At 40.2% G+C, this 13,636-nt stretch overlaps 1 protein-coding gene across 1 annotated transcript in view; it reads right to left on the bottom strand.

The window, feature by feature from the left end:
- The window catches only part of LOC129776568 (uncharacterized), a 139,677-nt gene that overhangs the window by 20,292 nt on the left and 105,749 nt on the right, over positions 1-13,636 (bottom strand). Inside the window, exon 3 of the mRNA XM_055782291.1 lies at positions 2,170-2,359. Within this exon, the coding sequence (XP_055638266.1) occupies positions 2,170-2,359 (190 nt within the window). The remainder of the gene's footprint in view (positions 1-2,169; positions 2,360-13,636) is intronic.

The raw sequence follows: 13,636 nt of genomic DNA, 5'->3' as shown, positions 1-13,636 counted from the left end.
AGCTTCTACCGTTCTAATATACAAATGCTATACCAGTATTTGAGATTCATGACATTTTCTGTTATTTTTAGACTCATTTAATGTAATAAATCGGGACACAAAACATGTGCTAAAATTAATTTTAATGAGAAATTTTGTGATGACTTTGTTTGAAGACGACTCTGCACCGAAAATTAAATACCAGAAGTGCTACAAAAGCTTCAAAGGTACTGAAGTAAGTACGCGGCAAATAACGGAACGTGCTTTGAAGGGAACGATACAAATCTTAACGAATGAGTATGTATTCCTAGTTTCTGTATATTGTAGTGCTCTGGAAAAAAAATCTAAAATGCATGGTGGCACTAAATAATTTATTCACTTCGAGGACATGATTAGTTGAACATCGTGTATGTTACAACATACATCCCAAGGTAATTATCATATGGAATGAGCTCAATATGTAAATATTCACCAGGTGGAAGAAGGTAGGAGAGGTTCTGAGATAAAAGAGTTTACAAAAATGAATGATGGCTAAATCAGGGATATACAGCGGATGTCCCATCAATACGATATTCTGAGAAGTCGTTTCTTTGACTATTTTCTAATTATGTGGTGTGCATCAGGAACAAATCTTTTTGCCGGACAAATGTTCGTGTAGAGTGAAGAAAAAATGTTTAAGTGGAAACAATTCCTCGGAATGTCTGAATCTCATGATACGTCACATCTGTTAATTAATTCAATTAACTCGCACACAGCATTTATATTCTCGGACACAACAACCAATGTTGGCGTCCATCACAAAACTCATCCTGGAGCACACGACGACTACGGTTGTATCTAGAGGACCAGCGAAACACTGTCGGCCGGGTGGAGTTTCTTCGCCAAATGTTGGAGACAATTTGATTTTTCGTAGTTACCATTGCGAAAAAACATCAATGTCATATGATGAAATTAATATTTTAAAAAATATTAATGTCATATGATTTGGTATGTGTTTTTAAAACACTAAGAAAATACAAAGAACGGTTGAGTGGTGAAACATTCGGGGCACATATACCATTAACCGCATAATTCAAAGGCATCTCTAAATTGCGCATATAATTACCTAGAGATACCTTTGCGTATATAATAAAAACATCAGAATGGGATATTCTTAATGGCCCCAATGGTTTATATGAAATGAATCCCAAATACGAATTAGTCAACAGTTTCACTTGTCGAACGGTCAAACGTTGATTTCCGATATTCTGAACAAACAGGACGGATCAAATATTCTAAAGCCAAAAAACACCCGCATTTGGTTTCTAGGAACTCTCCAGCGTGTCGGCCATGAAACGTATACATACGTACAACGTATTTGATTGATAAATTCAAATTATGTATGTGGCGCTCTACGCCAAAAATTTGGGTTCGATTTCTTTGAATCGTCCCATCCTCCGGCGGAAATTTTCAATCATTCATTTGTACGGCGCATAAATTTTTCAGCCCCGATTCGCCTTATTGAATACAAGCTATGAGCCTATTACTGAACATTTTATTGTACTTCCGCTGCCTTTGTGTGAAATTTCAACAGCCGTAATAACATATATCTGTGCTGTGGCCGAAGTTTTCAGTTATAGCAGGCAATTTTGAAAATATATACCTCAATGACTGTCAAAATGTGCGAACCAACTTTAAACTTAACTTGTATATATGCCTGGATGCTGTTGGGCTCGCCCCATAACGACGGAAGCGTCGAAAATCTCTTCAGATAGTTAGTTGTTTATTGGGGTCATTCAATAGAATGAATCGGACAACGAGTATCGAGTCAAGCGTGCTTTGGGCTAACATTTGTTTGCATTGAAAATAGATCGATGATTATTATTTTGGTAATAGGGTTGTACCTATTCACATGTTTCCCTCAAAAGATGAATTAATTTCAGATGAATTAATGGTGATATGCGTTGGATTGGTACCTGCCACCATTCGCTTTATGTATAGTAATTTCCTTAGCCACAAATCTTTTTTTTTTTTCTAAATGCCCCAAGGCAAAGAGTCATGAATAGGGGTCGTCACAGATGAGTGATCATGAATGAGCGTGTGGTACAACAAGAAAGTCTAACCCACTGCTTAGCTCATCACGGACAGACTTCTATAAGGCGATCAATGAACTTTTTATGCTTGGCTTTTGTTCGTAGGTTATGTGTGTACCTTTCTGCCTATATCCTCGATCGCATTCGGCGCCGGAACCGGTCCATTGTTGGTGTAGTAATAGGGATTTGGTGGCAGCTTGATAACGAACATATGTGAGTCATCAGGTCGACCGTGATGTCGCGATTCCACCGCTAATCGTTTTTTGTGATGACTGTTTGAGATGTGCAGTTTTCCGAGGCCCAGTTTACTGTGAAATAAAGGGGGAAATAAAGATTAATGGTTTCCTCAGAATGAAAGTACATAATATTTTAAAAAGCTGTTTACATTACTAAATAACAACAATCCCTCAAGTGGTCACTATTTAATTATTTAATGAATTTACTATTGTATAAACTAGATAAATGTTATGAAATTGGACCAGCTACGGGATAGTATGTTGAACTTAAGATGTAGTGTGACTGTGTTCAATCAAATACATCAAATTTCATAAACTTGACGCCTTTATTTATTATCGAAATCCAACAAAAAGAGACCGAATTTTCGCCGTCTCAGCATAGTATCACTTCGTCATTTTTACTAGTATTCAGTTTTGACTTCTATGTCAAATAGCACGCCTTGAATGTATTATGATTGTCATGCTACAGAAAACTCATGTATTGCAGAGAAAGCCAGAATATTTCTCAGTGATTCGAACATTTCAAAAGTGAAGGTATTGATGACCAGGTATGGGCAAAATCGCATCGAAATTCGTTCAACAACACTCTTTCACAGATAAAACTCACCCTTCTATTCTCCGTTTTTGCCTCACTTTATTTGAGACAGAAAACATTCACCTATCCTCTTCGCAAAGTTCATTCTCGATTAGAACGGAAAAATACTGTCTCGATTCCGCTCATCTATTCTCAGAGAATTCTGCATTCTCTCATTTGACTCTCGGAATGACGTTAGATGGTGGTAGAATCAAATTGGAAACTATTGCTTGAGCCAGCTTGTGTCTCTGTAAAATCATTCGTTTTTCACTCAAATAGCAATCATTGAACCTCGATCGCGGCAGTAAAATATAGGTAGATAGTTGAAATCGAGTTGTTTCCTGTGCACTATTGCAATGACATTTTTTTTGTTTCTAGTATGAAACGATCTAAGCCAACGCAAAAAACCATATTAACGCAAGTTATTGATGAGCGGGAAGGTGGATTCATGTGCACTAGAATGCTGACAAGGAAAAGAGTACAAGGGAAAATAAAATCATACATACACACAGATCCAGTCTATTTTGACTCACTTGTTGTTTTTTTTCGTGCGATCTTTCCAAAGGATTATTCATTAATTGAATGTTGTTTTCCACTCTTTGTTTTGTTATGTTCACTATCAGTCCCGAATGAAGATGGTCGGGGAGTGTAAAATGATTAATCGTGCAATCTCACGATTGCTTGCTGCATTCTTTTCGCCATGATTATTCCAAGCAGATACAAGAGTGATTTATAATTAGGTGTGGAGAAATGAGCGAATGAGCTTTACCATACTTGTTGATGACGATGCTCCTCTAGGAAGGCCATCGACACAAAAAAAACATGACAGGGGTGGTGATCGAGATGCGACTTCGTTGTCTTCACTTTTCCAATTTTTCTCGCCGTTTAAACATTTTCATCAGAAAATCCGATCCATTGTGACATGAAATTGTAACATCTTAACTGCTACTCATATAATTCGTTTGGTTGTTATTTTGCTTCTTTTATGGGTTTCTTCGTTTGGCGACGTCAACTACTTCACGGTTCAAAATATACAACTTTTATATATTTCTGACTGGCTAATGAATCACTAAGGGATGAAGCTTGCAATGCAGTTTTCGCTTCTCTTCCGAAACTGAACACCTAGCGATATGGACAAATGTGTGCTAAATTCTCTTGATTGAGTACATAAGTCACCACAGCATGACTTATCGTCAGTGATGGTGATGATGTTTGGTGATGATGAATGGTGATTGCAGGGACTTGAAAAGACAAACACAATGTGAAAACATAAGCCAGAGAAACACATTATTTTTCTTCCATACATACATTTATTGAATCTTCCACGATGTGGAAATAATAATATTTGGTTATGCATTTAGTTCTAACATAATAAATTATTATGTGTGTTATCAATTCTTACAATTAGAATTTCACATGTGTGCAGTAGCACAACACTAACGTTTGACCACGTTCAAATAATTAACGTTTTTTCTTCAGACGTGTCACCATTGGTTGACCGAGTCGCCTTGCTAGTGAGTTTGGATGATTCTTCTGCTTTTCCTCATATTTCCTCCTAGTTCTATGAAGTTCTTCTTTCACCGTCGCCATCCCTAAGTCTCAATGTATGACACTATTGCGGATGTTCCAAGGGGCGCCAGTAATTTGTCTTAGCAGTTTATTTTGCACTCTTTCGATGATTTCGATGTTACTTGCTGAATCTGTTTGCCATAGTTGACAGCCGTAATGCCAAAAAGGTTTCAGGTTTCATGGATTTGTATAGAAGTAGTTTGAACTCTAGTTTTAATTTCGACTTCCTCCCGATTAGCCAATGTATTTGATTTGTTCGCATCTTCAATTGCGTTTTCTTTGCTTCTATGTGTTTCTTCCAGGTTAGACGGTGTTCTAGATGTACACCGAGACATTGTTTTTCATTCGATTGGGGCACTGCAGATCCATTGAACTTGTGGGCATGTGTTCTGATTAAGCGTGAACGTAACATGGACATATTTTGTTTCATTTACTTTAATTCTCCATTTTTGAAGCCACTTTTCCACGACCGTTATGTGTTCCTGGAGATTCCGTGAAGCAATCGCTCAGATTTTGTGACTGCTGAGAATAGCTGTGTCATCTGCGAATGTTGTAGTCATTAAGCTCCGCGCGGTTCTACAGTAAAATAGTCTCATTTATTCACGAAATTCTTAACATGACAAATTTTCACATTAAAGAAACAAACCTTTAGATAGAACATCTTTTTCGACTCCGAAGTGAAACATTGTTAGTGACATTTTTCCTGAATTCTTCGCCTGTTTCCTGATAGTTAAACCTGATCTGATATACAGTCAACCCTCCTATAACGTGGTGAGTGCGTACCGCGTTATATGGAAACCGCGCTATAAGAAACTCAGAATGAGTACAAATCACATCATTCGTACCGCGTAGTATGGAGACCAATAAGAGATCATAAAAAAAATAAAAGTAGAAGGGGCCTAGGGGCACGAACGGGTGTTTGACGTAGTACTGTAATTGTTCAGAACAGTTGTTTTTAAATGTAATTATTTTCATTCTTCAGAAATCTGTTAGTTTAATTCTTTTGAAACTCTAAATAGGACCGTTTGTTATATGTACTCATAACCGTCCAACGGTTTGTAACGGTTTGTACTCATAATCGGGAGCAGTAGCTTTTTCGGTGGAATAATGTTCGTTTGCAGACTATCACAATCAAGTCGTAATAGTTCTACTGCTCAATCCATCATAGGAGGAAATGAGTCATTGAGAATTATGAATATGAGTCATAAAGATTAATATTTCATTTCGTTTCATTTTAGTGATGCGATGTAATGCCGATCTGAATAGGTTCTCGCATGATAATCGCTGCCATCCTTCTAGTATTGATATCATCGCTGTACAGCCCGCAGCCCGGAAGACACTCGCTTATGATGTTCGTCACCCCGTCATATACAGAAGTCATTCCCTAACTGGACTATCTTCAACTGGACTTATCTATAACAGTGCGTACATTAACTGGGATGCAAAGCAGTTATGTATCAATAATAGATGTTATCTTGAATTCGATGTACTGCTTTTGCTGTTTTGCAGTCCAGTTAGCGAGTAAAATTCGATTAGTGTATTGGTTTTCGGCTCAATTAACGAACCTCTTTTATTTGTTCAATTGTACACTTGTTTTGACGTAGGACTACGTCTTTCATTTCTATACCGGGGTGTAAAATCAAAGTTTCGAAAACGAAAGCATTACGCCGGAGACCGAGATTTTGAGCGTTAATAGCTCCTAAACAACTGAACGAAATGGTATGATAAACACTTCATTCGAAAGATAAAATGTCTACGCGTCATATACTTGTTACTTTTTCATCCAAAAACTTGTTTCAATAGTCTTAAAATTGCTTTCAAAACAGGCTATTGAAATCACCAATCGGTATATAAGCGAGCGGCGCTCGGAAATCCACTCAGTTCTAATTGAACAGCGATTGGAGCATGTTGTCGCTGTTGCGGTGAAGCTCTTTATTTATCATGAAAGCGCGGATGAACGGTGTCACCAAGAGCCTGTTTGTGCACCCTAGGCCAGAAGGGAATCTATCAGGAGGAGAGTGATGCCACAAACGGTTCCCTGGGAAGACATCGCTACACACACATACACGCGCGGCTATTAACAGGTGGTTATCGAGTTGGCATTAACCACTGGTGGGCTCCCAGTATCGAGGAAAATGTGGAAATGTCTATTCGTTACTGAAAATAATCTGCCAGTTCCTTTGGGAATTTTCAAAATATATTCATGTGAAAGAGTTTAATTGAATGTTTTCTATCCATGTAACACTGTGACCAAATATGTTTCAATCAAGTGCTATTAACAGGTGGTTATCGAGTTGGCATTAACCACTGGTGGGCTTCCAGTATCGAGGAAAATGTGGAAATATCTAATCGTTACTGAAAATAATCTGCCAGTTCCTTTGGGAATTTTCAAAATATATTCATGTGAAAGAGTTTAATTGAATGTTTTCTATCCATGTAACACTGTGACCAAATACATTTGGTTTTGTGGTTTTTCAATCAATCGCAATTAACAGGATAGCTTCAGAAGATTATTCTTCTCCATCAGTAGGATATTTCCGTATCCAATATTGTATGCGCCCGCAATCGATTATTGCTCAGTCGCCGAAAGTTCCGAGCTCAGAGAGTTCATTCCCCTCCAGTTTGCCTTCCAAATTGCCATCGTAAACCACACCTTCTCTCGATTCAATCACACACAAAAAGCATACTTAAGCGATATTCTGGTGGTGAGACACATTCATTTTTCGTGAGGACATCGACAAGACAACATCGTTGCCTAACGTGCTGGAGGAGGTGGACGGCGAAGGATCGACACATACACGCGCAGAACTCTTTCCGTTAGGATGCTATTCAGCATCGAGAAAGTTCCGGAAAGATCTAATCATTGCTGGAAAATAATCTGCCAGTTCCTTTGGGAATTTTCAAAATATATTCATGTGAAAGAGTTTAATTGAATGTTTTCTATCCATGTTACACTGTGACCAAATATGTTTCAATCAAGTGCTATTAACAGGTGGTTATCGAGTTGGCATTAACCACTGGTGGGCTTCCAGTATCGAGGAAAATGTGGAAATATCTAATCGTTACTGAAAATAATCTGCCAGTTCCTCTGGGAATTTTCAAAATATATTCATGTGAAAGAGTTTAATTGAATGTTTTCTATCCATGTAACACTGTGACCAAATATGTTTCAATCAAGTGCTATTAACAGATGGTTATCGAGCTAGCATTAACCACTGGTGGGCTTCCAGTATCGAGGAAAATGTGGAAATATCTAATCGTTACTGAAAATAATCAGCCAGTTCCCCTGGGAATTTAAAAATACATTCATGTGAAAGAGTTTATTTGAATGTTTTCTATCCATGTAACACTGTGACCAAATACATTTGGTTTTGTGATTTTTCAATCAATCGCAATTAACAGGATAGCTTCTGAAGATTATTCTTCCCCATCAGTAGAATATTTCCGTATCCAATATTGGATGCATAAAACCATGTGCCTCCAACGTAACGCTCTCGTTTTCGAAGTGGTTATTATGGAAAGAAAGTAATGGATAAACCCCTAATCTAAGGTGTGACGCGACCCGTGCTGAGGGATGATTGGTGGGGGGGGGCAGGTTCAATCAAATACCCTGCCTCTAACGGAGCCTGTGGAGTACCAGGGCACCCTCCACAGTATCGTCTGCCCCCTCTGCATTAAGCGGGTCACTGATGCAGTTGACCTTCTTTACCGCGCAACTCGTGGGAATTTTATGAATAATTCAACAAATAACAAAAATCTTCCGGGTTCCGGCAGCCTCTCTCTGTCGGAAAAAATCGTCATAGAGGTCGACTCTATGAATGTCGAAGAGGATGAAGTACTGAGCGACGCACCTGCATATGTTCAGTCCTGCTCCTCTTCCATCCTCAACACCCCGACTCGTTGTGAGTCGCTAAGGGATGAAAGTGACGAAAGTAACGTCACTACAAAAACTGAACCTAAAATGCTAGATTCAGCTGAGGTCCACTCTTCGTGGAAAAAAAACCTCACCAAGGGTCAGAGAAGGAGGCTGAAGAACTTGGTCGCAGCTGGGATCCCTGCAAAGGAAGCTCGGCAGCAAGCACTGAGTCAGCACATCTCTGGACCAGCAAAACGCCCCCGAGGATCGGAACTACCTAGTAGTGACGAAAAACCGATTCTTAAAAAATCTAAACAAAATCTCTGCCCCCGTAAAAGAGCGGGGTTGAATGAGCAAAAAAAAGATGCCCAAAACACTCTTCAAAACAAAGACTCCACAATAACTCCTATCGAAACTGGAATCTCCTTCAAGGAAGCTGTGGAACAGATCAAAGTTGGAATACTCCCGGAGGACTATCCCAACACCGATCTTACTACGGCTCAGTTAGATTCCATCCAGAATGCTCTACTCACTGCAATAGAGCAACAAAGAAACGAGCCGGTTAAGCCCAAATTTTTCAATTGCTCGTATAAGTCAGGTTATCTAATACTTTCGTGCAAAGATCATCAAACTTCGGAATGGTTGAAGAAAGTGGCTCCCGGGATAATCCTAGACGACAACATCAAACTGGTTGCACTAGACGCCAAAAATATTCCGCGTCCAGAAATTCTCCATGCCTTTTTCCCACAAAGCGCAACATTCAGCGACGAGAGACTCAAAAGCCTCATTGAGAGTCAAAATGAAAATCTCTCCACCTATAAATGGCGAATACTAAAGAGATCCAATCCCAACGAAATTCACGCGGACTGGACGCTAACAGTCGACGAAGCTTCGATGCGTCAACTAACTAGCACAAACTTCAACATAAACTTCCGATTTGGCGAAACTAAGCTGAGGAAAACAAATCCAAAGCAGCGCCAAGTCATAATCCATAAAAGCTCCGGTGTATTCAAAGGAGATCTGGGGCCAAAAAAACAGGGAAACTTAAAAATTCCAAAAACCCAGGAAACCTGAAGTCTTCAGAGACTAGTGACTCCAAAATAGTGGAGCCACAAAATGCTCAAGAAGTCGTCAGAAGGGTTTCTGGCAAACAAAAGCGCCCTCGTGAAACTTCTCCGAAAAACAAGAAGCTTGACATCCTGAGTATTCCCGGCCCAAGCGGTACAAACTCAACGGTTATCGCAAACAGGTTAGGAACCTCGATTGTGCCAAGTAAAAAAGGTGAGTTTCTTCAAACCCATCCCAGATCCAAAACGAATACGGAAGCTGGAACAAGCAAAAAACATGACCTGATTTTCAAAAAAACAGATGGGACTCCGATCCTCCCAAATGAACCACCAGATCGGATAACCCAATCTAATGCAGAACACTAAAGTTCTGCAAATAAACCTCCACCACGCCAAAGCAGCGTCGAGCGTGCTATCCAGGAGGTTTACAAAAGACGCTGTGGATCTAGCTCTTATACAAGAGCCTTGGGTTCACAAAAGAAGAATACTAGGTATTCAAACAGGTTCATGTAAGTTGTTCTATGATGACAAGCATGACTCCCCAAGAGCTGCTGTCTTAGTAAATGCAAACATTAAATGCTTTCCTAATACAGAGTTCATTCAAAGGGACATCGTCGCGATCAGAGTGGAAGTTCCTACCGCCAAAGGAAGGGCCGACAGGTAATTGCGTCGGCTTACTTTCCAGGCGATGTTCCTGAGGTTCCTCCACGAGAGGTAGCGGCGTTTGTAAACTACTGCAGGGAAATTAACAAGGACTTCATTATCGGATGTGATGCCAACGCTCATCACACCATGTGGGCAAGTACGGATATCAACTACCGAGGTGAGTGTATTTTAGAATTTCTCTCGTCAAACAACATAGATATTGCTAACAAAGGGATTGAACCAACCTTCATTAACGCTATCAGACAAGAAGTCTTAGATCTAACGCTGTGCAGCCCGGCTATTCAAGAAAATATCCATAACTGGCACGTTTCCGATGAGGCGTCTTTGTCTGATCATAGACACATTATTTTTGAATGGAATGGTGGCATGGAAGTTCATAGAGAATACCGAGATCCCAAAAAAACCAATTGGGATCGGTATGCACTTGAACTCGAGTCTAAAACTCTAAACTCGAAAATAAGGTCGATTCAGCAGCTTGAATCAGCTACAAAAGAACTAAATGAAACGATAGTCTCTGCCTACAACAGTAATTGCCCACTGAGAAAAGTTTCTTCGACAAGAAACGTTCCTTGGTGGAATAAAAGGCTCGAACGGCTTCGCAAAACGGCGCGTAAACTGTTCAACAGAGCAAAAATTACCTCGGACTGGTCTCAATACAAGAGAGCCCTAACTGAGTACAGTAGAGAACTGAGACGATCTAAACGAAAATCCTGGGTATATAACTGCGAAAGCATTGAAAATACCCCAATCGTTGCTAGACTCAACAAGACTTTGGCAAAAGACCACTCGAACGGGCTTGGATCGCTTAAAAAGGATGACGGTTCGTTCACAAAAACCCCCTCAGAAGTACTAGACTTACTGATGAAGACTCACTTTCCGGGATCTACATCTGTCCACTCGGATACAAATCCTGGCTATAATGGCGACACAATATGCTCTCGAAGGCGTCTCATAGGACCCGAAAGTGCAAAGGATGTCGCTAACATAGTTGCTGGGTTAGTCTTCACGAGGGCCAGAGTAGTAAACGCGGTGAGATCCTTTCTACCTTACAAATCTGCAGGTGCAGATGGGATTTTTCCAGCCCTGATTCAAAATGGAGAATCAAAACTAATTCCGTCTCTAATCGAGATCTTTAAGGCAAGTCTGATACTAGAGCACATTCCTTCGATATGGAGAGTTGTGAAAGTAGTTTTCATTCCAAAAGCCGGAAAACGCGACAAATCACTTCCAAAGGCTTTCAGACCAATTAGTTTATCATCAATACTGTTTAAAACTATGGAAAAAGTATTATATGAATACATAAAGTCTGTATTCATGTCCAAACACTTCTTCTTCTTCAATGGCACTAACGTTCCTAGAGGAACTTCGCCGTCTCAACGTAGTATTACTTGCGTCATTTTTATTAGTACAAAGTTGAGATTTCTATGCCAAATAACACGCCTTGAATGCATTCTGAGTGGCAAGCTCTAGAATACGCGTGATCACAGTGCAAGTCGGAGGAAATTTCTTTGACGAAAAATTCCCCCGACCAGAACGGGAATCGAACCCGAACACCCGACATGTTAGTTATGACGCTAACCACTCGGCCAAGGGAGCACAATGTCCAAACACCCACTATCCAAATACCAGTTTGCCTACCAATCAGGCAAATCCACAATAACAGCACTACACATGCTTGTGACAAAAATTGAAAAATTTCTCTTGTCAAAAGAAACCGCATTATGTGCGTTTCTTGACATCGAAGGTGCTTTTGATAATGCTTCTTATCTATCAATGGCACAGGCAATGAGAAGAAGACACTTCGATAATTGTATAGTCGAATGGATCCATGGCATGCTCACACACAGAAAAATCATCTCGGAGCTGGGCGGGTCGTCTAATTATGTGATTGCAACAAAGGGTTGCCCACAAGGAGGCGTTCTATCACCTCTCCTTTGGTCACTAGTAGTTGACGACCTTCTGACAAGTTTAGAGGCAAAAGGTTTTGAAATTGTGGGCTTCGCCGATGATCTAGTCATAATGATACGAGGCAAGTTCGACGACGTGATATCGAGCAGAATGCAGATGGTCTTAAACCTTACACAAACTTGGTGTACCACAGAAGGTCTGAGCATCCCTCAAAAACAACAATTGTTCCATTCACCAAAAAGAAAAAAACAGCATCTACAGTATTTATATCTTGGGGGAGTGGAAATAAAATGCAGCGCTTCAGTGAAACATCTAGGTGTTATCCTAGATGCTAAACTCAACTGGAATGCGCACTTAGATGCAATAATCAGTAAGGCCAATACAGCCCTATGGGCATGTTCTAAAATGATAGGAAGAACATGGGGTCTTAAACCAAAAATGGTAATGTGGGTCTACACTGCCATTGTGCGGTCTAGAATAACCTATGCCCCATTAGTCTGGTGGCCAAAGACCAAGGAGACTGTAGCTACAAAAAAGCTAAACAAACTCCAACGACTAGCATGCATTGCAATTACTGGAGCAATGCGAAGCACACCCTCGAAGGCACTGGAGGCTATCCTTCACTTACTACCTCTGAACCAACATGTTCAGCTAGAGGCTAAGAAAAGCGCTCTAAAGCTTAAACAATGGAAAAAAATACTAGACGGAGACAAAATTGGTCACTTGAGCATCCTGAATCTCTTACCCGTAGGACCATCCTCAGAGATGAACAGTGATTGGATGGAACCTAGGACTAACTACGACATTCCATACAGTGTAATCGAACCTTCTCGTTCAATATGGGATGAAGGCGGTCCCAGTGTTCGTAATGGTTCAATCATGTTCTACACTGATGGGTCAAAAATGGGAATCAGAACAGGTGCTGTTGTGTATGGTCCCTGAACAAAAATCTCTGTAGCTATGGGAAACTGGCCAACAGTTTTTCAAGCTGAAATAGCTGCGATAATAGAATGCTCAAATGTCTGCCTTAAAAGAAAATATAGACATGCTAACATCTGCATATTCTCAGACAGTCAAGCGGCACTTAAAGCTCTAAATGCTTTTAAATGCTCCTCAAAAATTGTCTGGGAATGCATTCTCCTCTTACGGCAACTAAGTCGGATAAGTTCGGTACAACTGTACTGGATTCCTGGCCATTGTGGAATAGAGGGAAACGAGCGAGCAGATGAACTTGCCAGGAACGGCTCAAGCTCACCTTTCACTGGTCCAGAACCATTCTGTGGAATATCTGACTGTGTGTTGAAAGGTGAGCTGAAGAACTGGAAAGACCGGGAAGTGTTAGCCAATTGGTTGGCGGTACAACTTAACCAGTCAAAAAAATTTATCACGCCGAGTATTAAAATTACTCAACAATTACTGAGTCTTAAAAAGAAAGACTTAGGCACAATCACAGGCCTTATAACAGGACACTGTCCGAGCAAATACCATCTCAAAAACATAGGTTTAGTGCAAGATGATATTTGTCGTTTTTGTAATACCGAAAGCGAAACCTCGGAACATTTGCTCTGTAATTGTGGAGCTCTAACTAGACGCAGACTTCAATACCTTGATAAGGCTAATCTGGAGCCCAAGGAAATTTGGTCTGCGTCGCCGATCAGGATTATAAAATTTATCAAACAGAGTATTCCTGATTGGCACCTATCTCGCTA

Source organism: Toxorhynchites rutilus, chromosome 1 (genome assembly GCF_029784135.1).
Source record: "Toxorhynchites rutilus septentrionalis strain SRP chromosome 1, ASM2978413v1, whole genome shotgun sequence".
NCBI lineage: Eukaryota > Metazoa > Arthropoda > Insecta > Diptera > Culicidae > Toxorhynchites > Toxorhynchites rutilus.
This window is presented reverse-complemented; position numbering and strand designations above follow the sequence as displayed.